Source organism: Eurytemora carolleeae, unplaced genomic scaffold (assembly GCF_000591075.1).
Source record: "Eurytemora carolleeae unplaced genomic scaffold, Eaff_2.0 scaffold14, whole genome shotgun sequence".
NCBI classification, from domain to species: domain Eukaryota; kingdom Metazoa; phylum Arthropoda; class Copepoda; order Calanoida; family Temoridae; genus Eurytemora; species Eurytemora carolleeae.
Genome location: NW_019396079.1, coordinates 466,152 through 490,613, shown reverse-complemented (window position 1 = coordinate 490,613; position 24,462 = coordinate 466,152). Strand labels below are relative to the sequence as shown.

Genomic DNA, 24,462 nt, shown 5'->3' with positions numbered 1-24,462 from the left:
AACACTATGAGGTTTAAAAGAAACTAAAGGGTTACCCACAACGGAGGAGACTTCAAAGACGACTTCCCAGAATCTATTTAGTCTTATTATATCTTATATTAATATGTTCCCTGTAGCTTGAAGCAGTAAACTTGTTTTGTTCTTTGCCAAATATTTTATATCTATTTTATATATTGGACAAAAACCCTGGTATAATGATCACATGGACCATGGTTTATTTGAATAATTTCTCGTCAGATCCACATATTCTCTTGTTTCTCGTATACTTCTCATTTATTCTTCCCCGCCACCTCGAAATCCTCGCCCTTTCAATATTATTTTCTTATAGAGTGTTCAACCCTTGAAGATGAAACTATTTTTTTCTCCACGGTAAAAACATGGTTAGACTAAAGTTTTCATCATGTTAGAATCTTTAAATCCGGGAGAATGGTGTCAAAATTTATATATTTTTATATCAAGGTATGAATACTTAAACTTGTTGAAAGAACCAGGATTTCGAGATGGCTCTGACGGTAAAATGATGAAAATGTGGCTCTGACGAGAAATTGGCGTGGTTGACCTCCCTCCCCACTTTGTGGTTTGAATTATGTTCCTCTAAAAACCATGAAATATTCGTATTTAGTTGATAAGCACCAAACAATTAGGTTTATAAGTTCTAGAAAGAATAATCAAGTAAGATATAGAAAGTTAAGTTCGCAAGATCCAGAACGAGCAAGATATAAAGATCTAGAAAGTGAAGATATCAAGATCTAGAAAGTGAAGATATCAAGATCTAGAAAGTGAAGATATAAAGATCCAGAACGAGCAAGATATAAAGATCTAGAAAGTGAAGATATCAAATAAGGTTTGTAAGATTCCGTACAGTCGTCTATAAAATCTTATCTGTTATGGGTAACCTTGTATAAGGGATTCAGAGATTCGAAGATCCCAGAGAAGTTTAATGTAGTGTATTTCGTAAAGTTTTACATTAATCAGTTAATTTAAATACGTCAAAATATGCTGTCAACTATATAAAGTTATAAGCAGAATACAATTTTGACTTTATTTAATATTTTCAAGAAAAGTTATTAAATTAAGTTTTAAAGTTTTTTTTTGTCAAATATACAGAGCGGGCTTCGAGAGTACTTTGAGGTTCGGTGGCGAAAGATTGGATTCCAGAAAAGTTACAGTTATTTCTGTTCCTTAATTTTCATTTTTCAACATTTACAATTTGACAAAATTGTGTAATTTCAGAGACGACTGTACGAATCTTTTAAGTTTGAATACTTGAAATCATGGTCCTTCGCCACTTTATGTAAGTTTATAAAAATAATAAAATTTAAAAATATGTTGTTTAAAACCAAACTTTACAGTATTTAGTGTCATTAAAGTCTCATACTTTTTGGGTAACTTTATGATTTTTCTTATTCTTGTAATTTTTTTCGTTTTTAATCCTTTTTATCTCAATTTTTACTTTTTTGCAGCGAACATCTTTTCATCTTAGAGTTTATGTGAACTATGCCAAGATGTCTGATTATGAATCCTTAATTACAAACTGGAAGAGTCCTATTTTAACTAAAAGAAAATATTATTATAAAATCAACTTTTCTTTGGAAGAAATATGAAGACGACAATCATTCCACAGACTTCTGAGATGAAATTTGAAGAATTTGAGCCGCGGTTTAAATCTGCCAAAACCCGGTTTAAATCTTGAAACATTTGATACAATTTTAAGTGGAACCAACCATATTAAAGCCGCGGCTTAAATCTAAACCGCCGCTCAAATTCTTTAAATTCGGCCACTGGTTGTTTAAAAATAGACAAATGAATCGTACTCAACTTATACAGTGAAACCTATAAAACTGTCGAATAGATATGATATTAAATAAGCCCAATGAACGTGAAACACGGTCATGCATTTTTTTCGTATCATTGAATAAGTTAATTGTCAGGCAAGAGGTAAAATTATTTTCTGTATATCAACATCAAATACACACAAGATTGCTATTAATTAATATATCGTCTTCCTATTCCACAGTTTTATGAGTCCCACTGTACAATACATGCAATACGTATGTATTGTACATATAGAAATCAAGGATTAGCAAACTGTATGAGCACAGGGATCCAAAGGTTGCAATCTCTAACGCGCAGAAATGGGTGAGAATTTTGTCAATTTCCGCAGCTTTAACAAAACTAAAACCAAAGGTTCAAAATATTTATGAGCAACAGAAAGTGTAAGTGAGTTAGTGAGGTGAAATAAAAGGACAAGTCGTTGCAACACATTAAAGTCGACCCAGTCTTGAAAATTGATGCAATTTTTCATAGCAGTCTGGATCTATGTGAGAAGGCAATAGAAGGATATAGGGTCTGTTGAATGGTTCAATTAAACTGTAAGCAAGAGTCCTGAAGACAGTTTCATTAGAGAAAAACAAGAAATATAGTTTTTTTCCTTCACGACGAGCTTTTTATAAAGTTATCAGGATCTAGAAAGATAAAGTTAACAGGATCTAGAAAGAATATGATATTAACATCTAGAAAGATAAAGTTATCAGGATCTAGAAAGAATTAGATATCAAGATCTAGAAAGATAAAGTTAATAGGATCTAGAAAGAATATGATATTAAGATCTAGAAATATAAAGTTAGCAAGATCTAGAAGGAATATGATATTAAGATTTAGAAAGATTACGTTAGCTAAATCTAGAAAAATAAAGATACTAAGTTCTAGAAAGATAAAGTTAAAAAAATTTAAGTTACCAAGATCCCAAAAGATTAAATTAGCAATATGTAAAAAGATTATGTTTTTTAGATAAAAAAGATTAAGTCAGCAAGATCAAGAAAGAATTAGATTACAAGATATAGAAGGAAGAAGTTAGCAAGATCTAGAAAATAAGGTTAGCAAGATCTAGAAACTAAAATTAGCAAGATCTAGATAGATCACTCTATAGGAAGACATTTCTTAAACAGCCATTTCTTAGACTTGACATTTCATTGACAGGTGTGATATTTTAGTAACAGGACGTACATTTCATTGATATGACATTTCATAAACAGGACATTGCATTGACATGACATTTCACAAACAGGACATTGCATTGACATGACATTTCATAAACAGTACATTGCATTGACATGACATTTCATACACAGGACATTCTCGGCATTTCGAGGCAAAAAGAGTGTACCAATAACGAGAATAGTGTACCAATTCCGTACTGCACGTTCACACAGTTCTTAAAGTGTCTACGCAGTTATTATTTATATTATTAAACACGTTCATAATAAAAACGAAACAAAAACAAAGCACTACGCGGTTCTAATTTTCATTTATTTTAAAGTCGGTTTATTTGTTACAATATTCTCTGAACATGTTTATTTTAAAAATAATATCAACATTTCATGATCAATAGAAATAAAGTGTGACCCCTCCCCCAGGTTACAAAGTTAAGAAAAGAAAGATAGACATAACAGAAAAAAATATAAACGGACCCCTCCCCTGTCCCTGTAGAAAGTTAAAAAAAAGATAGAAATTAAACAAAGAAACATATAAATAGAAGAAAGTAAAAGAATAAAACAGGCCGCCCCCCCCCCCGCCTCCAGTAACACCCCTATACTTTTATTTATTTAAATTTAAATTGTTTCCCCTTTAACAATGTTTATATTATTTCTCATTATTAAGGAGGACTCTCGCGTGATTTTGGTACACTTATCCGGATTTCTAGACTCCAAACCAAAGAGTATAGATTATATTTTAGAATGGAATTTAGACAATCCCTTGGTATGAATTTTTCAGTCCCTTTCAGCCTGAAAGGGAGTTCAAAGTGTACAAATCATGTAAATGTTCACAAATTATATGCAGTAGAGTACATTAATACAGTATGTTCCCTAGACTATCCATTTCAATTTCGAATTTTTTAAAGCTGTTAAATAAACTTTATAAAATGATTTAGGTGAATAAAAAAACATCATTTGATTTATAGATATAACGGAAAATCTTCGTTTGTAAAGTGAAAGGCATAGAGTCAATGTGAAATGATCATTGGTCAATTATGAAACCAGCCTATTTCATAATTTGGTTTTCTTTTAATATAATTTTAGATTTTCTATAAAATGATGTTCCGGGGACCAAAAGGTTATATAGCACAAATATGTGAAGTACACCTGCAGTATGGAAACAGGACAACAAAATTGCCGTTTTACACTTTTTTCAAGTAAATTCCACTCTAATATATATTCTATTCTTTTTGCTCCAAACTCTTTGCATTTACAGAATATTTCATATTCAGGACATTGAATGTACATTGCATTTCATTTCATAAAAAGAACATTGCATAGACAGAACATTTCATAAAAAACATTGCATTGCCATTGACATTTCATAAACAACAGGATATTGCATAAACAGGACATTTCATAAACAGGAAATTGCATTGACATCGCATTTCATTTCATAAAAAGGACATTTCAAAAACAGGACATTGCATAGACAGAACATTTCATAAAAAACATTGCATTGCCATGGACATTTCATAAACGACAGGACATCATTGCATAGACAAGACATTTTATAAAGTGGACATTGCATCGACAGGACTTTTTATAAACAGGACATTGCATTGACAGGAAATTTCATCGAAAAGACATTTCATTGACAGGACATGTAATAAACAGGACATTGCATTACCTAATTTTTCATAGACAAATAAAATTTTTCTGAGAGAAAGCAATCATTATCTTTTCCAAATAATATTTTTTAATATATTATGCGTTCTTAATTTGATAAAATCCTCCTATCGATGAAATGTCTATCTGTGAAATGTCCTGTCTATTTGTATCTATATATACAATTTCTATCTTTGAAGCGTTAGACACACCTTAGAAAGTTGAGGACAGAACTTTTGTCGGATTTATCCGAATCAACAGATTTAGTTAACTCATCCTCAATATCTCTTTAAATAGATGATTACGAGAGATTACCGAAAATATTAAACAGCTGTTTTCAAGAATAAACATTTAAAAGCTTCTGATTAATGGTTTCCCCTGTAAATTGGCGCCATCTGAAACAAAAGTTCTGGCCTCGGGAGAGATAAAGTTTGCAAGACCTAGAAATATTAGTTGGAAAGACATAAAAAGATTAAGTTAGTAAGATCTGAAAAGAAAAATGAAGGAAACTAGTGATTAGTCTTCATTAGTTTACTTCAGTTTGGATTAGTTAAAAATGATTTATTCTCAATTTCTTCACTGTATTTATCTATTTATCTATTTATTTATTTATTTTCATTTAAAAACATATTGAAAACAAAATACTGGGATCTAGGAAACAACTGTGGGGGTAAAGCACTGCAAATATTCAGTTTGTTGAAAAAAAAATTTAAAATTTTAACATAATGATAAATCAAACAATAATATACAATTTTTAAATTTTAACCAACACATACTAGCAGAGGATATTTAAACAAACCGGTTTATATCTAAACATTTAATTTTTATACAATTAATCTTCATTTTTAGAATTAAATATGGAGATTCAATCAAAATCCGGATGAAATTTTAAAACAAAACTTTAAATGGAACCATGTAGCTTGTGTTTGTACAGAGTTTCTTAAATCAAAATATACATGTTTACATCACATTGATGGGTACTGGGTTCTGTACAACGTAAAGTTTTCATGATCTATTGTACAACTCAAACATGTATACAACATATTGAGTTTGTAAATGTTTTTGAAAGTATGATTAGACTGACCTTCATGCTATTGTTACCTGTCAGCGCTGTGTGAAAGAATTACATTTTTTCAAATACATTTTCAAATATTTTACAAAAATCGGCAGGATAAGAACTAATAAGCTGAAAAAAATGTTTAAAGGGAGGGATCGGGAAAAGTGAAAGAAGGTGTAGGATAAACTGACCCTAATTAGATTTTATATCTCTTCAAAAACTTTCCTATTTGTCAGTATTTTGGCTAAGAAAAAATTTTCTTCACCGAAATGTTGGAAAGAAATTAAAATCCTGCCTATTCTAAAATGATTGTGGTTCATCTTTTCCCCCGCGCCTACTTCCTTTAAGATGAAAAAATTTGTATTTGTTAAAATGTAAAGAAGAACGGGCATAACGGGATATTTTTGTCCATATTCAGACTGAACTATCGATCAACTCAGTTCTTTAAAAATGTCATTATTTTTAATGCTTCATTGTCTCAGGACAACTGGGGTATGTAAATGAAGGAATATTGTAATATAAGTTTTCGATAAAAATCATAGAAACATGATTTATTAATTAAGGTAGTATTAAACCATAAGTATTAAAATCAGAGGTAGAAAATTATACTTGTTTACAATTTACTTTTTAGCGAAAACTAAACAAAATTTGAATTATATCATATTTGATAATTTGAGCTATTTAGAAGTACAAAACAATTGAAGTTTGCGACTAATTAACATTTAAACGGGGGCTTATTTCATTTTAAGACCTTATAGAACCAGAGTTAATGAATTTGAGCCAGGTCTAGAGACGGTTCAACCAGGTAACTTGAATCGATGATTCAGGATTTATCTATGTCCCATAGACTTCAACTATACATTGCAAAACTACAGATAAGTATTTGAATCGACGGTAGGTTTAGTTCAGCGGCATAGATCAAATTCATTAAATTTGGTCCCCAGATTTATACTTAATTGGCTTGGATTTACTAAATAATAAGAGATTTATCCCTGACAATAATTTTGACTTTAATCTTGTCACACTGCAATTTAACTTTCTCAGTGTTTCAGCATATCTGTCAATACAAGAGTAAGCCGACAACTTTTGAAGCTTAAAAGATTTCTAGAATTAATTAACGTTCTGTTCATATTTGTAATGAATTGATCTAGAATTTAATTAATCCTTGGAATTGGATTTAGTTTTAATTCTTCTATCCATGAGTTCTAATTCCTCCTCTCTTTCTATTATTGAAACATCACTCACTTGTCTCCTAAGACAGCTGGGTTCGCTCCGATGTTGGTTGTGTTTTTTCCTCCGACTTTCCTCCCGGTTCGGTTCCTGGGATCCCTGCCGTCGGAGGCACACAGGGATCCCAGGCGATACTCATTTCATTGTTCGTTTCATATCCTTTTCCTTCACACGGAATGCTTCGGTCACGTTTTTCCCGCGTAAACCGTCCCCGGCCTTCTTGTAGTCCTTTCGTCCCACCCTTAGGGTCCTCAGGTTGGACCCCTGGCTGGATCCCTTAGCGGCTGAGGTGCCCCTTAGGTTTAGGGCCAGGGGTGGAGAGTCCAGACGATCTGTATCAGGGGTCAACATGTCGTCATAATCTGATGGTGGTAGCCCCTCCTAGCAAACAATACGGTCAGGTTTACTACTAACTAAAGGGTAAACAATCTTGTTCTAAACTGGATCTGCTGCACCCCTTCTCATAATGAGAAGGCTGCTGAAGACCCGGTTTAGGAGTTTCTAACCCTGAAGAACTACTATGGTAAAACTACCCTGTATGCTGTCCCTTCCATAACTTTCTTTGAAATATGGAAAATGTCAAAATATGTTCCGGGAAAATAGTTTTATAAATGGCGGTCATATTACACTGCTTTATGCTTGCATTGCTGGATTATATCGCAATATTACAATTTTCCCGGAAAATAAGAAAGAAACCTTGCTTTTAGCGAGATATTTTCAACATTTTATAAAAATATTCAAATATTTTATCTATTAAATTTCAAAATGGCGGGAATTATTGACAAATGGCGGGGGTTTTTCACAAATGGCGGGAGTTCTGACCTTCCATTTAATGGTAATGTAGTCATTATCTGCAGGGGGAGATGGGAGGCCAGAATAAGTATTCACAAATACAGAAGTTTTCACAGTAGTCCTCAGGGTTCTCTTCCTAACCATATATATACACAGGATGTTCAAGAAAATTATGATCGTCTAAAAATTGATTCGGAACATTCTTGGATAGGACAATATTTTTGGTTAAAAAATGGAAAATATCCCTTTTTTAGGCAGTCGCAAGTATTTCTAGAACATCCTTTACTTGTCAGACACAGAACTAGACGGGGAGGAAAAAAGTTCAAAAATTTAGAATTTTTATTGAAAAGTATAGTTTTCAGCTGTGGCTTAGAAAAATAAAATTTGTCTAAAATTATGCAAATAAGCAATGAGTTAAATTTTATTTTTAAGCCTTTAAGACATTTACATAAACACAGATAGAAACATTTACAGAAGGGAACAGAAGTAAACATTTTATTCGATATTTTCGAGACATTTGTGAATCTTTTCACACTCGAAATTAAAATGTCTTCCTTCTGTTAACATTCTTGAATTGGAACTTCTTGAGAATTGGTTCTAAGAAGAATAAAAATAAAGAACTGGCGTCGAAATAACGCAATAATCTTGGAATTAGAATTTAAAGAGTCCAGTCTTGCATAATTGAGTTTTTTTTGTTCTTTTAGGACTTGGACCCGCGGCACCCTAGTCCTTTGTTAATCAATGAGATAACGGTTTGTTTAATTATTGTAACGGATAGGCCCATCAAGTAACAGAACTGATTTATCAAAAGGCAAAAGTTAGGACACAGTTGAAAATATCCAAATATAGCAAAAGGACTTTGATCTAAAAACTGCTTATTTTACGCACATAAGAAGTACAAAAAAAATATTGGCCATCTTAAAATAAGTAAATAATATTTCCCTATGTGGAGTAAAAAATAATTATTCTTACATAAAAATATAGATTTTCTATTCTCTTCTTATACTTCATCCTTCTATTGTGCATAAACAAGCAACTTAATCTAATTCCAACTTTATTGTTGGCTTATTCTTTATTTCTAAACTTCTTTTTGTACTGCTATATTCTACACAACTGCACTATACTGAGCCCAAAACTTAAGACAGAGTATCGTCATGAAACCCAGTATCGGAAACCATAGAGAATAGAATATATAGAGAGGAATTAAACGAAGCTCTCGGTATGAATTTTTTCAGTCCCTTTCAGCCTGAAAGGGAGTTCAAAGTGTACAAATCATGTAAATGTTGACAAATTATATGCAGTAGAGTACATTAATACATTATGTTCCCTAGACTATCCATTTCAATTTCGAATTTTTTAAACTGTTAAATAAACTTTATAATGAATTAGGTGAATAAAAACATCATTTGATTTATAGTTATAACGGAAAATCATCGTTTGTAAAGTGGAAGGCATAGAGTCTATGTGAAATGATCATTGGTCAATTATGAAACCAGCCTATTTTATAATTTGGTTTTCTTTTAACAATAATTTTAGATTTTCTATAAAATCATATTCCAGGGCCCAAGAGGTTATATAGCATAAATATGTGAAGTACACCTGCAGTATGGAAACAGTACAACAAAATGGCCGTTTTACACTTTTTTCCAGTAAATTCCTCTCTATATATTCTATTCTCTATGTCGGAAACACTGTTTCATGAATCGGGCCAGGTAGTTTTATTGACATACCAAAAACATTTTGGTTTCTTTACGTTCCCTTTTCTCTGATTTCTTAAATTAAAATCTACGCAAATGCAAAGACCCCAAAAAGGAAACTCGGAAGTTTCGTTGAACGATACTCTCTTAAATTTCCGGCTCTAATGTACATGTGTACTGACGCACATGTCCAATTTGACCCAGAGTATAGACTGAAGAATGCTTTGTAAGTTTGCGTACATTTCCACTGTAAACGTTGTGAGAAGCAAAAAAGTACTAGAGTCAAGTGCGTTATTTGGTTACAGTTAAGCTTAACTTTTCCGACTTTAAAGAAAATCACCTCAAATTATACATTCTTAAGTTTCTTCTTAAGTTTCTAAATAGCGCTATTTGGTTATAGATAATTTTACACTCGTTTAAGCTGGTACATTAAAAATGTTGATAACAACACTATTTTTCTTGAGTCTACTCCTAACAAAAATATTAAAAATTGTTCACTTTAAAAAACACGAACAAAAATAAACAGAATATTTGGGCAAACTAGAACCGACATTTTTGTTTTGAAAATCCCATTCAAGATGTTTCATTTCAACCTTTGCACCCCGAACTAACGAGAGAAAGAAGCATTCGGTTTCTTTTGTTTGAAATCAAACGTGTTTTCGTCTATAACTCAACAGTCTTTAGACTTAAAGATTTGTTTGTTTTATACTTTTCCATTTATAATGTATATGCCAACAAAACTATATTTTTGATAAAAGGCTATAAAATTATGTAAAAGGGGTCAAATTGTGATCGAAAGTCACAGTTTTCTGAAAAATTGCCAGAACCGTTAAATCCACGTGTTTTTGCTGTTTTATATTAATGTAAAACTATAACCTAAGTACGTAATTTCATGTATAACCAAATACCGAAACTAAGGAAAATATTTTAATAGTTTTGTAGCACGCATAACTTTTAATATGCAATACTTACAACATTGACACTTTAGGAGCTACTAAAGATCTTTATGGAGCAACTACTGGAGGAATTTTTTTTATCAAAGACAATCAATAAAGCCAAAAAAGATTAGTTCTTGAATTGCATTTCTTAGCTCTAAAATTTCAAAAATGCATTATTTTGCATAGTTGTTTTTAAATGTCATGTAAATGTTACACTGAGTAAAGAAAAAAATTTCGCGACAAAGGGTATACAAACCTGATAATAATATTTTAGTAAGAAGTAATTTTGGTTATGCTAACATCTCTACTTGCAATGATATTAGGATTAAAAGACAAGTATAACCAAATTAAGCAACTTTTGAAATATAACCAAATAACGCACTTTACTCTATATTAAGCAAACAGATTATCAAGTACAATAGATGACAACTGAGAAATGAACCAAATATACACAACTTCACAAGTGTCAAAGGAAAACGAAATTTGTCCACATTTGTTGGCATGTTTTCTAAGATTAAATAAAAAGTGTAAAAACAGAAAATAAAAAACACATATACTTGCACTTATTTTACCGTAAGATAAGCACTTTATCCTAAAATTATCACTATTATTGAAAAAAAAAATGCATTGACACTTGTGACGTCAGAATACAGCTGTACTATGAGTGTACAAATTCTACGTTGCCATCTATTGTACTAGAATCTATTTGATATTAAATAAATGAAGATCTACAGTTCCGTTGAGTATGCCAGAACTGATTGAGTATATGCCACATTGCAAATTAGGCGTTAGGTAGGGCTGCGTCTAGAACAAGCTAGGAGCCGAGCGCTGCGGATAAGGCAGACTTGGGAAGTTGCCCCATGTGAAATTGCACATTTGGGAAGTTGCCACTTGAGAAAAACTTTTGGGATGTTGCCGCTTGGGAAAATGCCTTTGGGAAAGTACCTAACATCGCAAATTAGTGTACTCGATGTACGCAATCCTACATGATCCTCTTTATCTTTATCTCTTTTGCAAACTGTGCAGTGTGCACAGATATACATTACTGTGGTTGCTAGGAATATAAGCTTAAAAGTTATTTTACAAAAAGATTCAACGCATAAGCTAAAATTGCAGGATTTTTCTATCAAACAATCTTCATTCAAGAAAACTTCTAAATATTTTTTTTATATTCTATGAAACCTTTTAAAAGGAAATCAGTTTCACTTAAAGTTTAGGCCCTATTGCTATAAATCTTAAATATGTTTTCTAAACTATGAAAAGTTTGAAGAATTTATCGGAAATGGGTTTAGAAAAGGAAGAAGCACTAGGCAAAAATTATCTGGATTGATAAAAATTCCCAGAATTTACGATTTAAACCAAGCTTTTGGGATGCTTTAAAGGGACTGTAAAGAAAAAATGAAAGGGGGTATGGGATGACACCTGAGAATCTCAGGCGTTGAACGATACATATAAGACATCTGATGTTCCTGTCTCGAGAAATTCATATATGTGCAATTTTGTATAAAAGTTGTAGTATAAAACAGATCATATTCCACAAATACAAAACCAATCTGAAAACGACGATATCCCACAGAAACCTGAGAATCTCAGGTTTGCTCCTGTTATAATCATTTAATTTTTATTTTGCATTTTTATAGATATAATTGATAATAACTTCAGCCAATGGCAGTGCAGTATACTGGTCACGTGATTTCCGTCTGTATCACGTGACCAGTGACCAGTATACTGCACTCTCATTGGTGGAAGTTCTTGTGACGTAATACGGTCTTTTAAGAAATATTATCAATTATATCTACTAAAAATACAAAATAAAAATTTAAAAATTATAATAGGAGCAAACCTGAGATTCTCATTTCTCAGGTTTCTGTGGGATATAATCGTTTTCAGATTGCTTGCGTATTTGCTGAATATGATCTGTTTAAACCTACTATTTTTATACAAAATTGTATATATATGAATTTTGGTATAAATTTGACACAGTTTTATATTAATTTCTCGAGACAGGAACATCAGATAGATGTCTTATATGGATCGTTCAACGCCTGAGATACTCAGGTTTTATCCTGTATCCCCTTTCATTTTTCCCTTACAGTCCCTTTAAGTAAATTAACATTCATGCTAGAAAAATGCAGCATGATGGTCACATATTTGAGCAAAACAAAAAGAAACACGTCATTTATAAACATAATCTTCTTTGATGTCAGTTTAGAAGAAATTATTTTATAATTGTTACTCAGATACAGGTTTTAAAGATACCGCTGTGAATTGGACATAGAAGGTCTTTTTAAATAGCGGCTAGAGTCCCATTTAAGTGTTCCGAGGAAAGGAAAAATTCTATATTTTCATTATTTTTTATTTCTTATTAAAAGCTACAACAAATTATTATAAACCGTTTTAACATGATTGTACGTCATTACAAAACAATTTCTATTTAACATCAAAGACGAGTTTCAAGTTTGCCTTTTGCAAGTTTGCATGAATAATACAATTTTAACAATGATGTTCAAATTGAAGCCATCTTGTTAAAAATGATGACCAGCTGATCCAGCATGGAGGCAGGCCTGCTTCTTTATCCAAGATGGCCGCCAGCTGTACCAGTGCTATTAGATTTATCCAAGATGGCTACCATCTCGATGTCAGTGCTATTGGATTGAAGTATACCAAACCAAACCATGAAGTAACAAGTGATAAATATAGAATTTAAAAAATACATTTATTAACTACAGTACAGAATAAACATTCACATTCACAGTAATAATCTAAATTATCTACAAATAAACAATATAATTATCTAACATACTAAATACAGTGAAGGTATAAGGAATAAATCCAGACATTTTTTATCGAAATCTTAGAAATCTAGTTCATATAAATAATAGCTGTCATATAAAGACCACACGGACGGAAAGAATGAAACTGATAAATACAATATTTGCTTTTAGTCCATATTTACAATTAAATTAGAACATTGCTGAATGATTAAACAAATTGAATATATTTCACGATGCTTGAAAAATTGCCCCCCAGAGTTGTCATTTCCTCATTTTTCCTAAATATTTAGGGTTGGGTAAAGTAAATTATTATTTCGCATTTTATGTACATTAAACAATAGTTTTTGAAATGATTTAGAGAGGGTCTTTTGTCCAAAGAATTCTCAGAGAGAAGGAAAAACAATTTAGAATTTGGAAAGCAATAATAAGATGTTTTTTCTTCTCTTCATGCATGCAAGGCATGTGCAAGGGATTTAAAAACAAAGGGTAGTTTTGGGAATATAGTTATGCAGAAGTTTTTTAAAATGTTTATAAAAGTGCAGAATTTATGAAAAGGTTTTTATCAAAATACAAAAATATGTTTCAGGACAAATTTATGATTAAGTGTATTAATTAATTAGTGAGAAAAAAATTCATGCGCTTAATTAATCTGCAAAACCATACAGGGTGGCCTGGAAACATGCAAAAAATCAGAAAAAAGTATTCTAACTTTTTTTCCAGGGACACCCTGGAAACCCAACATTGATCTTGAGCGTAGGAACGACAATCCTGGATCAAGATGAAGGTTGGGTTAAGATGCAAGGTTAGGGTTAGGATCACACCTCCTCGTTTATTTCACCAACCATGGACTCTAGTGTAGTATCCTTTCCATGAATATGCGGACTCGTCGCTGTAGAATTATTCGACAAAAGGTCGTCGTCGTCATGGTACCAGGGTAGTCGCTCTGTTACCTACAACACAAACATATATTCAATATTCATGGCTATCTACTATGCATAACAGTAAAGGAATTATGATTATAGCAACACACTGTTATTTTCAATCTTTGCAACCTAATTTCTTAGACTTTTGATTTATCAAACTATAAATTTTGTCATATGAAATAATCAAAGTTTTAAATATCAAATATTTACACTATCAGGTAACAGGTTGCATAGATATAGGTATTAGAAATTTTGAGTTTGTGCCAAACACTCAGTTCCTTTAAGTAAAAGTTACTTGTTGCTTGTTCGAATTTAGACTAAAAAAGCATCAATATATTAAAATTAAAAAATCACATATTATTGTTTGCAGTGTAAACAGATAATAGATTTTTATTAAATTGTTTAATATACAATTTCTATCCTGAAGGTTGTGATAACTGTCTATGTAAGCACCCTCATTATTTTAATATGTAGTTACATTTTCTAGTTCAACAGCTTTACGGCTAAGCATGCCTTCAGGTACAGCCTACAGGGGAATAAGATGGGGGGGGGGGGGTACTTATTGCAAGCTTCTTCTTCTTCTAAATATATTTACTTTGCTTGTATGTATGTCTTTTGTTTGTTTGTACCCGATAAACGTTAAAACGAATGAACCGATTAGGCCCAAATTTTGTGTGGGACCTCACATGACTCCAGGGAAGGTTTATGGAATATCAAAATTAGAGAGAAAAAATCCTGGAAAATGGTTGGATTTCTTTAATGCGCCAATTCGAAGAGAATCAGCCAAAATTTGAAAATGATTTAAAATGGCCGATTTAATAATTCTAGCGAAAACATTTTAAACATTTTAAGAATATTAATAATAAAAATATTTTAAATTTGAATATGAATGAATAGATAATCATTAATAAATATTTTAATGAAAAACTGAAACTTGAAATGATGTACAAGTATTTATTTCATTACAAAATTATCACTCAATAGTTTCACAAATTTACGGCTCATAAATTTCCTTTAAAGTAAATGTTGACAGACAATAAATTTCCTTAAATTATCAGTATTAAAACAGATAAAGGAGAAAATTAAAAATGAAATAAAATGGCGAAACCTATCTCTACAGTTTTCAGTTTATTTTCAACTCATCAAACAGAAGATATTTTATTTTAAAGAAACTGAGTTTTTGCCACGACCTCAAATTTTCTTATTTCTATATCTCTGCAACCAGTGGGTATAAATATTTGAAATTTCAAACTTAGATTATTTGACCTAACAGAATTAATAGTTTGAAATATCTAAGGTCTACGACATTGGGTTGCCAAGATATAGGGACAAGAATATTTGAGTTTGTGGCAAAAACTCAGTTTCTTTGTCAATTAAAAAGTTGACTTTTACACTCAATTGAAAAAGTGTATTTAAGACAATTTTTATAAAGAATATTCAGTGTTTAACTTTATAGAATCTTGTAAAGTGTTTATTTATCAAATATAATGAAAAACTTTTAAAAAGTTCCTATAGTTTAGTTGTAACCAGAAAATAAATGCTACACTATATTTTTAATTTTCTAACAATTTTTAAATTTTTTTGTTTATTAATTTGTTTCTTTGTAAATTTTATTTCGATTTTGTGCCTTTATTCTTCAGAAAATCAAATACTTATTTGATAGAATTATATTTAAGAACACATTGAATTAATTGATTGAATGTGAAGAAAAAAAATTGTTTTGCTTCAATATTACCTTTTCTATATGCTGTCTCAGGGAAGAAATTGATTTTCGTATTAACAATAAAACTACTAATCTAAAACAGAGAATTAAGAATTTTAAAAAAATGTTTTTATAAGTTTAAAATAAAATACTTACAAAGCTATGAGACCAAACACCCATATTCCGAGTTGAGCCGCTAAAAGGTCTCTAATTAGAAACAACATTTTTTCAACATTTCAAATTTTGAAAGGGAATGGGGGAAGAAGGGGGGGGGGGGGATGGAGAGGGGGAGCCAATTAAGCATTCGTCTTCCCCTAGTATATGTTACTGAATTTGTTTTTGTTGTTTTAGTCTTAAAAGCTTTAACATCTTCCTTCACATTTCTTTTTATCCCAAACTTTAATTTTTTTTCTTCTCTTTTTTCTCTTTTCTTTCTTTTTCTGTTTTCTTCTCATCTTTCCTTTGTCTATGTTCTTCACATCCTTTCTTTTTCTGTTTTCTTCTCATTCTTCCTTTTTCTGTTTTCTTCTCATCTTTCCTTTGTCTATGTTCTTCAAATGCTTTCTTTTTCTGTTTTCTTCTTATTCTTTCTTTTTCTGTTTTCTTCTGATCCTTCCTTTTTCTCTTTTCTTTTCATCCTTTTTTTTCTCTTTTATTTTGATCCTTACTTTTTTTTCTGATCCTTCTTTTTCTCTTTTCTTCTCATCTTTCTTTTTTCTGTGTTCTTCTCATCCTTTCTTTTTCTCTTTTCTTCTTATTTTTCCTTTTTCTGTTTTCTTCTGATCCTTCCTTTTTCCATTTTCTTTTCATCCTTCCTTTTTCTCTTTTCTTCTCATCCTTCCTTTTCTATTTTCTTCTCATCCTTTCTTTTTCTCTTTCTTCTCATCCTTCCTTTTTCTCTTTCCTTCTCATCCTTTCTTTTTCCATTCTCTTCTTGACAGACAATTAAACTACAGACAGACAACTAAACTACAGACAGACAACTAAACTACAGACAGACAACTAAACTACAGACAGATAAACTACAGACAGATAAACTACAGACAGATAAACTACAGACAGATAAACTAAAGAATATTATATATATATGTATTTGTTGGTTTACTTAAAAACAAACTTTGCTCATTTTCTTATTTATATTTTGTATAAATTACACTGGTCTGGAATACAGGATGATAGGGGGGAAGGGGGGGGGGGTTAAATGCTGATGTTTATAGGAAAGAAAGAGGGGATACATCAGCGACAATACCCGATTTTTCCCCTTTCCTCTATATTTTCCTTATTCTACCCTTCCCTGTGTATTTTCCTTATTCTATCCTTCCCTGTGTACAGTTTCTTTGTCAATTAAAAAGTTGACTTTTACACTCAATTGAAAAAGTGTATTTAAGACAATTTTTATAAAGAATATTCAGTGTTTAACTTTATAGAATCTTGTAAAGTGTTTATTTATCAAATATAATGAAAAACTTTTAAAAAGNATTTTCCTTATTCTATCCTTCCCTTTGTATTTTCCTTATTCTATCCTTCCCTTTGTATTTTCCTTATTCTATCCTTCTCTTCGTATTCTCCTTATTCTATCCTTCCCTGTACATTTTTCTTATTCTATCCTTCCCTTTGTATTTTCCTTATTCTATCCTTCCCTGTGTATTCTCCTAATTCTATCCTTCCCTGTGTATTCTCCTTGTTCTATCCTTCCCTGTGTATTCTCCTTATCTATCCTTCCCTTCGTATTCTCCTTATTCTATCCTTCCCTGTACGTTTTCCTTAACTATGCTTCCCTTTGTATTTTCCTTATTCTATCCTTCCCTGTGTATTTTCCTTAACTATCCTTCCCTTCGTATTCTCCTTATTCTATCCTTCCCTGTACATTTTCCTTATTCTATCCTTCCCTTTGTATTTTCCTTATTCTATCCTTCCCTTTGTTTTTTCCTTATTCTATCCTTCACTGTGTATTTCCCTTATTCTATCCTTTCCTGTACATATTCCTTATTCTATTCTTCACTGTGTATTTCCTTATTACATCCTTCCCTGTGTATTTTCCTTATTCTATGCTTCCCTGTATTTTTTCTTTATTCTATCCTCTGTATATTTTCATCTCCTTCTATCGGCCTATTCTAGTGTGCAGTTCTACTGAATAATGTTAAGTATTGGGATATCATTTGTTACATTCCACTCCACCCTGCCCCCCTCCCCTTCTTTCCATTCCTTTCTATCCCGTCCCCCTCCCCTGTTACAAATATCGTAGCAAAACTTATATTTGTCAACCTGAACATACCTTGATGTATTACCTTGTACATTTTCTGTAGATCAAAAAAAAGTGTGATTTGCGGCGCCTGGTGCAAAATTGTACCTTTTTTGTGCAACTCTCCTGTATGGTGTTTTTTCAATATTTTTTGAAAATTTGTAATTTGTAATTGGAGTAATGGCCCAAAAGAAAATTCGCGAGCCTTTGTTTCTCTCAGAATCAAAAGTTTATAAAAGCAAACATTTCTATGTAAATTATTTCTATCGAAATCTAAATTTTTTTAAAGATTGAATGAAAGAATCACAGAAAATTCGCAAAATTGTAATACGAAAATTTGCAATTTTTAGTTCTGGTGCAAATTTTCTGAAATTCTGGGATTCAATCTCTTAAAAATTTTAGATTTCGATAGAAACAATTTATTTACAAATTTTTGTTTTTCTAAACTTTTAAATTTTGAAAGAAAAAAAAGTTTCGCGGTTTTTTATTTGGGCAATTTAAGAACCCCAAAAAAATTACAAATTTTCAAAAAATATTAAAAAAAAACACTATACAGGAGAGTTGCACAAAAAATATACAATTTTGCACCAGGCCCCGCAAATCACACTTTGAGGCAAACAAAATTGCCAAACTTTGGTTTCTAGCTGTTTTTGGAATTTTACAAGTCTATCTTTTTTAACACATACCCAAATACTTTTGGCAGAGTAAAAAAGCATCCTTGACTTTTGATCGGATCCTGTAAACCCCCAATATATTTAGATGTCGTCTTTGTTACAGCGAGTTTTTGGAAGAAAAACATATATTGTATAGCAAAAGAACAAGAAAGCACAGGGGTTTCAGGATAATCTATAAATATAAATAGATTCTAACAGACATAAGGAAAAAATTTAGGGGCTCCGGCAGCACCCCAAATTCTTGATTTAGTTAGAGTAGCGTGTTGAAAAATCCTATTTTAAGAGTTTTTAATGAAATAACGGGGTTTCGGTCGAAATTCTTAAGTAAAACATAACATTTAAACAACGTACTTAGAGACTTCACTCAAAAAAATTCTCAAGCGGCCAAGCCTTATTTGACATAAGATGTTTATGGAATGAATTCATTTTAGATGAGCCCCCCGCCCCCTTAATACCCAACATCAACCCCAACCCTTCCCTTTTCCTACTTTTCCCACCACTTTTTTACGATTCCACTGCATTCTACATTACCTTTAAATTCCCTAACCTTTGAAATTCATCTTCAATTTCGCCCCTCCCTCCTCACAATTTGACCCATTAAACATAATTTGTAAGTCTTGTTCCTCCGTTACATATTGTAATGTTATCCCCCCCCCCCCCNCCCCCCCCCCCCCAACTCTTTCTAGATATCTTTAATGCTGCTTCTTCACAGGAATATCTTTTTAAACTAAAAACATGACGTCATATAATTGGACAACATGACGTCATATAATTGGACAACATGACGTCATATAATTGGACAACATAAGAAGATTTTGGAAAATTAGAATCTAAAGATCAATAGTAAATATTTTTTTATTTTTAAAATCTAAGCTTCCTAATTCTTTAACACAATATAACAGTGAAGATAAATATAATATGGAGGTTTGTGAGGAAAAAGTATGAAAATACTCGCACTAATGGAATCCTTTCATATTCTTTACTTATATACTTATATAGTATTTATTAAGTCACTCTCTCCTTCTTAATGTTGTAATAGTATTCTATACAAGAATAATCTATTTTGTATAAATGAAGTTATCTGTTCATTAATTAAGAAATCTATTCAAAGAAATCTATTTATAAATGAAGAAATCTATCCATTAATTTAGAATTATAATCATTAATGATTAAATCTATTCAGTAATGAATAGATTTGTTTATTAATGAAGAAATCTATTCAGTAATGAATAGATTCATTTAATGAGGAAATCTATCCATTACTGGAGAAATGAAGAAATTTATCCAATAATGAAGAAATCTATTCATTAAAGAAAATTTTATTCATAAATGAAGAAATATATTCATTAATTGATAAATCTAATCATTAATTAAGAAATCTAATCATTATTGAAGATATCTATTCATTATTGAAGACATTTATTTATTAATTATAATTATTAATAAATAAATCAATTCCTAAACAAAGAAATCTGTTCAGTGATGAAAAAATTTAGACTTCAATGAAGAAATCGTTTCATGAATGAAGAAATTGATTTATTTATTAAGCGATGAATAATGAATATACATTCATTCAACCCGTCTAACGTAGGTGAAAAAATGAATGTTGTTTTTCCTAGGAGAAGCTTTATTATTGTTGTTTGTTGTTTCTGAGAAAAGTTCCCCGTGTCTAGGGACTAGATCACCGTAACAGTAGATTACCTAACATTACAACAATATGGATTCAAAACATTGATAAATCAAAACCAAGAAACTGACCACAAACTCTAATTTTCTAATCCGTATATTGTTGGAACCTGATGTTAAACACCTTTCATATTTCAAATTTAAATTCTGTTAGTTCAAAGTGTCAATGCTTGAAATATGAAAGGTTTAAATCGTCAGCCTTAAAAAATATGGGGATTTGAATATTATAGTGTGTGGCATGTGTTTAGTTTATTTTAACCTAAACAAGTTACAAGAAATCAAAATTACTTTGAATTTGAAGATGGATTGAAAAAGCCAAATTTCTTTATTCAATTAAAGTTGCTACTGGCTATGCAAATTTAAATCTATCATAATATCAATATAACTGAACATAATGATGGCTTCAAGCATTAAAAAATTTCTTAGAAATTAAGATGAGTTTGAAGCTTGAAAAAAAATCGAATTTAAATAAACTCAAAAATTAATATTTCTTTTAACTTAAAAGAATTAAATCAAAATTATGTTTGAAAAAAATAGGAATTCAAACAAATTAAGAAAAATCAAAATGACTCTCAAATTGAGTATGATTTCTTAAAATCCAAATGACTTGTAAATCAGGAGGTAAAATGAGTGCTTTAGTTACCTTTCCCCTATTATTTACTGTTCCGCAAAGGCAGGAACCCTAAAAAATTTCTGTATGTTTTTTTCAGTGAAATATGTGAAATGAGTGTGACGCGGAATTTGTGGAAAGTTTTTTCTAGGTTAATTACACCGTAGCTGGGACAGCTGATATCCGACTACAGGATAACAAGATAAACAGACAAACAAACTACAGACAGACAGCTAAACTACAGACAGACATACAGGTAAACTACAGACAGCTAGACATACAGCTAAACTACAGACAGACAATTAAACTACAGACAGACAACTAAACTACAGACAGACAACTAAACTACAGACAGACAACTAAACTACAGACAGATAAACTACAGACAAATAAACTACAGACAGATATACTACAGACAGATAAACTGCAGAAAGATAAACTACAGACAGATAAACTAAAAACAGATAAAGTACAGAAAGATAAACTACAGACAGATAAACTACAGACAGAAAAACTGCAGACAGATAAACTACAGACAAATAAACTACAGACAGATGAGCTACAGATAGATGAATTACAGACAGATAAACCACAGACAGATAAACTACAGACAGATAAACTAAAGAAAGATAAACTACAGACAAATAAACTACAGACAGATGAGCTACAGATAAATGAATTACAGACAGATAAACCACAGACAGATAAACTACAGACAGATAAACTGCAGAAAGATAAACTACAGACAGATAAACTAAAGACAGATAAACTACAAACAGATAAACTACAGACAAATAAACTACAGACAAGTAAACTACAGACAGATAAACTACAGAAAGATAAACTACAGACAGATAGATAGACTACAGACAGACAGATAAACTACATACAGAGAGATAAACTTCAGACAGGTAAGCTACAGACAGATAAATTACAGATAGATAAACTACAGACAGATAAGCTACAGACAGATGAATTACAAACAGATAAACTGCAGACAGATAAACTACAGACAGATAAACTACAGATAGATAGATAGACTACAGACAGACAGATAAACCAAATAAAGAGAGATGAACTACATACAGATAGATAAACTACATACAGATAAACTAAAGATAGATACACTACAGACAGGTAAACTACAGACAAATAAACTACAGATAGATAAACTACAGAAAAGTAAACTACAGACAGATAGATAGACTACAGACAGACAAATAAACTAAATAAAGAGAGATGAACTACATACAGATAGATAAACTACATACAGATAGATAAACTACATCCAGATAAACTACAGACAGATAAACTACAGACAGATAAACTACAGACAGATAGATAGACTACAGACAGACAGATAAACTAAATAAAGAGAGATAAACTACATACAGATAGATAAACTACAGACAGACAGAATTATTACAGGTGTTACAGACAACATAATGTCATCCAAAAAATTGGAAAATAAGTTTTAGAAAAGAATACATATTTTTATTTAAAGCTAGATTATATATATATCACTTTAATCGGAATCTACAAAATATTGATAATTCCAAAAAATAGGTATTTAAAGCGACTGCTAAGCAAAAAAAGAAAAGGGGGTATAGACTGAAACCTAAACACTCTAGGAGTTGATCGCGACTTATATCGGTTCTATCTATTGTCCCTGTCTGGAGAAATTGAAATAAAACTGTGTCAACATTATACCAAACTTATATATATGAGATATGGTATATAAACAAATCACATTCAGCAAATACGCAACGAATCTGATAATTCCGATAACCCAGAGGAGCCTAAACAACTAAGGTAGCAGTACAGTATCATAGTCACGTGATACAGACGGAGACATGTGACAATGATACTGCACTGCTATTGGTGGAAATTCTGGTCATGTGATACAGACGTATCAATTATATCTATGAAAAAAAAATTATTTTAAATTCAAATTATAATAGGCGCTAAGTTGTTTTAGATCCTCGGTTATCGTGATTTTCAGATTCGTTGCATATTCTGAATGTGATCTTTTAAAACTTTGATCACTATACCACATCTCATATATATATATATATATATATATATATGAGATGTATATATAATTTTTGGATTTACGTTGACACAGTTTTATATCAATTTCTCGAGACATGGACATCAGATAGATCTCACATAGGTCGCGATAAAGTATTTAGGTTTCAAGCCTATACCCCCTTTATTTTTTCCTTAAAAGTCCCTTTAATTCTGACCACTCCAAGGCTCTAACTTGAAATATAAGATATTAAAAATATTCATATCGACATTATTTGAATTTCGAAAAATATATTACTTTAACTAAATCTCTTTTTTCAAATCCAAAGTGAGCTTTAGACTTAAAAAAAATAATATTTTTAAAAAAAGTACAAAACATATCTACCTGACAAACATAGAACATAGTCCCCCTTAGATTATTAACATGTTCCCCAAAGCTCCCTCCTTCTACAATAATAATGCTAATAATAATACAATAATACAATAATAATGCTAATAATAATACAATAATGCTAAATCTTTAAATTATTCAGAAAATTTCATTAAATACATTCATTCACGATAAAAAAACTATTATCGTCAAAATATTCAAAATATTCAATATTTAAACTAATAAATATGCTGTTATTACCTATTTCAGGAGGGAACTGCATGTTGTTAAGGTTTCAACTTTTTTCATCATTTTACTAAAGATTTATTCATTTCAACTTTATTTCTTTTTCCATTTATTTCCTACAACATGTCTGCACAAAATGATAATTTCATACGTTGTTTCTAGTCTCCATTTTATACCCCTCTCCCAGTCCCTTAAATATTAAAAAAGACGACATCTAACATAAAGATATATAAAAATATCTATATTTAGGCTGATTCTTAAATGTAAATGAATATTCCTTAGAATCTTTGTCGCATGATTTCACAGTTTTTTAACAGTCTCTTAATTTTTCCGGTCAACCCATTCCTAGACAGAACATTTTTTGTTTGTATCTTGTCTGACTTGTCTGTCTTGTCTATCTTGTCTGTCTTGTTTGTATCTTGTCTGTCTTGTCTGTCTTGTCTGTCTTGTCTGTCTTGTCTGTCTTGTCTGTTTTGTCTGTCTTGTCTGTCTTGTCTGTCTTGTCTGTCTTGTCTGTCTTGTCTGTCTTGTCTGTCTTGTCTGTCTTGTCTTACTGCACTCCTGTAAGCTGAGTCCATTAGCGCATGATCCAATCACGGTTCAGCCATGTGTTTCTTGTCTATTCTGAACCAATAGAAATAGTATGGCGGTAGCATCTATCTTTCTATCTATCTCATTATCCAATTAGAGTTATGGATCCTTTGATTGTCTTATATATATATATTTAAGATAAAAAGACCTTTTACATTAGAATGCAGAAATAAAGACGTACAGCTAGTTAGAATGTTATTATAGATGAGGATTACGGATATGGGATTAGTGTTCGAAGGAAAAAACAAAAATAACAAAG

General features: G+C 31.1%; 1 protein-coding gene across 4 annotated transcripts in view; it reads right to left on the bottom strand.

Moving 5' to 3' along the window:
* The window catches only part of LOC111715930 (uncharacterized), a 27,137-nt gene extending 3,166 nt beyond the window's left edge, over positions 1-23,971 (bottom strand). The window contains exons 1-9 of one of the 4 annotated variants that reach the window (XM_023491353.1): positions 23,890-23,971; positions 23,628-23,682; positions 23,382-23,443; positions 21,002-21,040; positions 20,288-20,373; positions 15,913-15,963; positions 15,790-15,850; positions 13,953-14,081; positions 5,929-7,311 (exon numbers count right to left, since the gene is read on the bottom strand). In XM_023491353.1, the coding sequence (XP_023347121.1) occupies positions 7,066-7,311; positions 13,953-14,081; positions 15,790-15,850; positions 15,913-15,963; positions 20,288-20,373; positions 21,002-21,040; positions 23,382-23,443; positions 23,628-23,649 (696 nt within the window). In that variant the 5' untranslated portion in view covers positions 23,650-23,682; positions 23,890-23,971 and the 3' untranslated portion in view covers positions 5,929-7,065. Of the gene's footprint in view, positions 1-5,928; positions 7,312-13,952; positions 14,082-15,789; positions 15,851-15,912; positions 15,964-20,287; positions 20,374-21,001; positions 21,041-23,381; positions 23,444-23,627; positions 23,683-23,889 lie in introns of those variants that run through there. The other 3 variants (XM_023491359.1, XM_023491342.1, XM_023491350.1) reach the window with 3 other exon arrangements.
* Between the last annotated feature and the right edge of the window lie 491 nt (positions 23,972-24,462).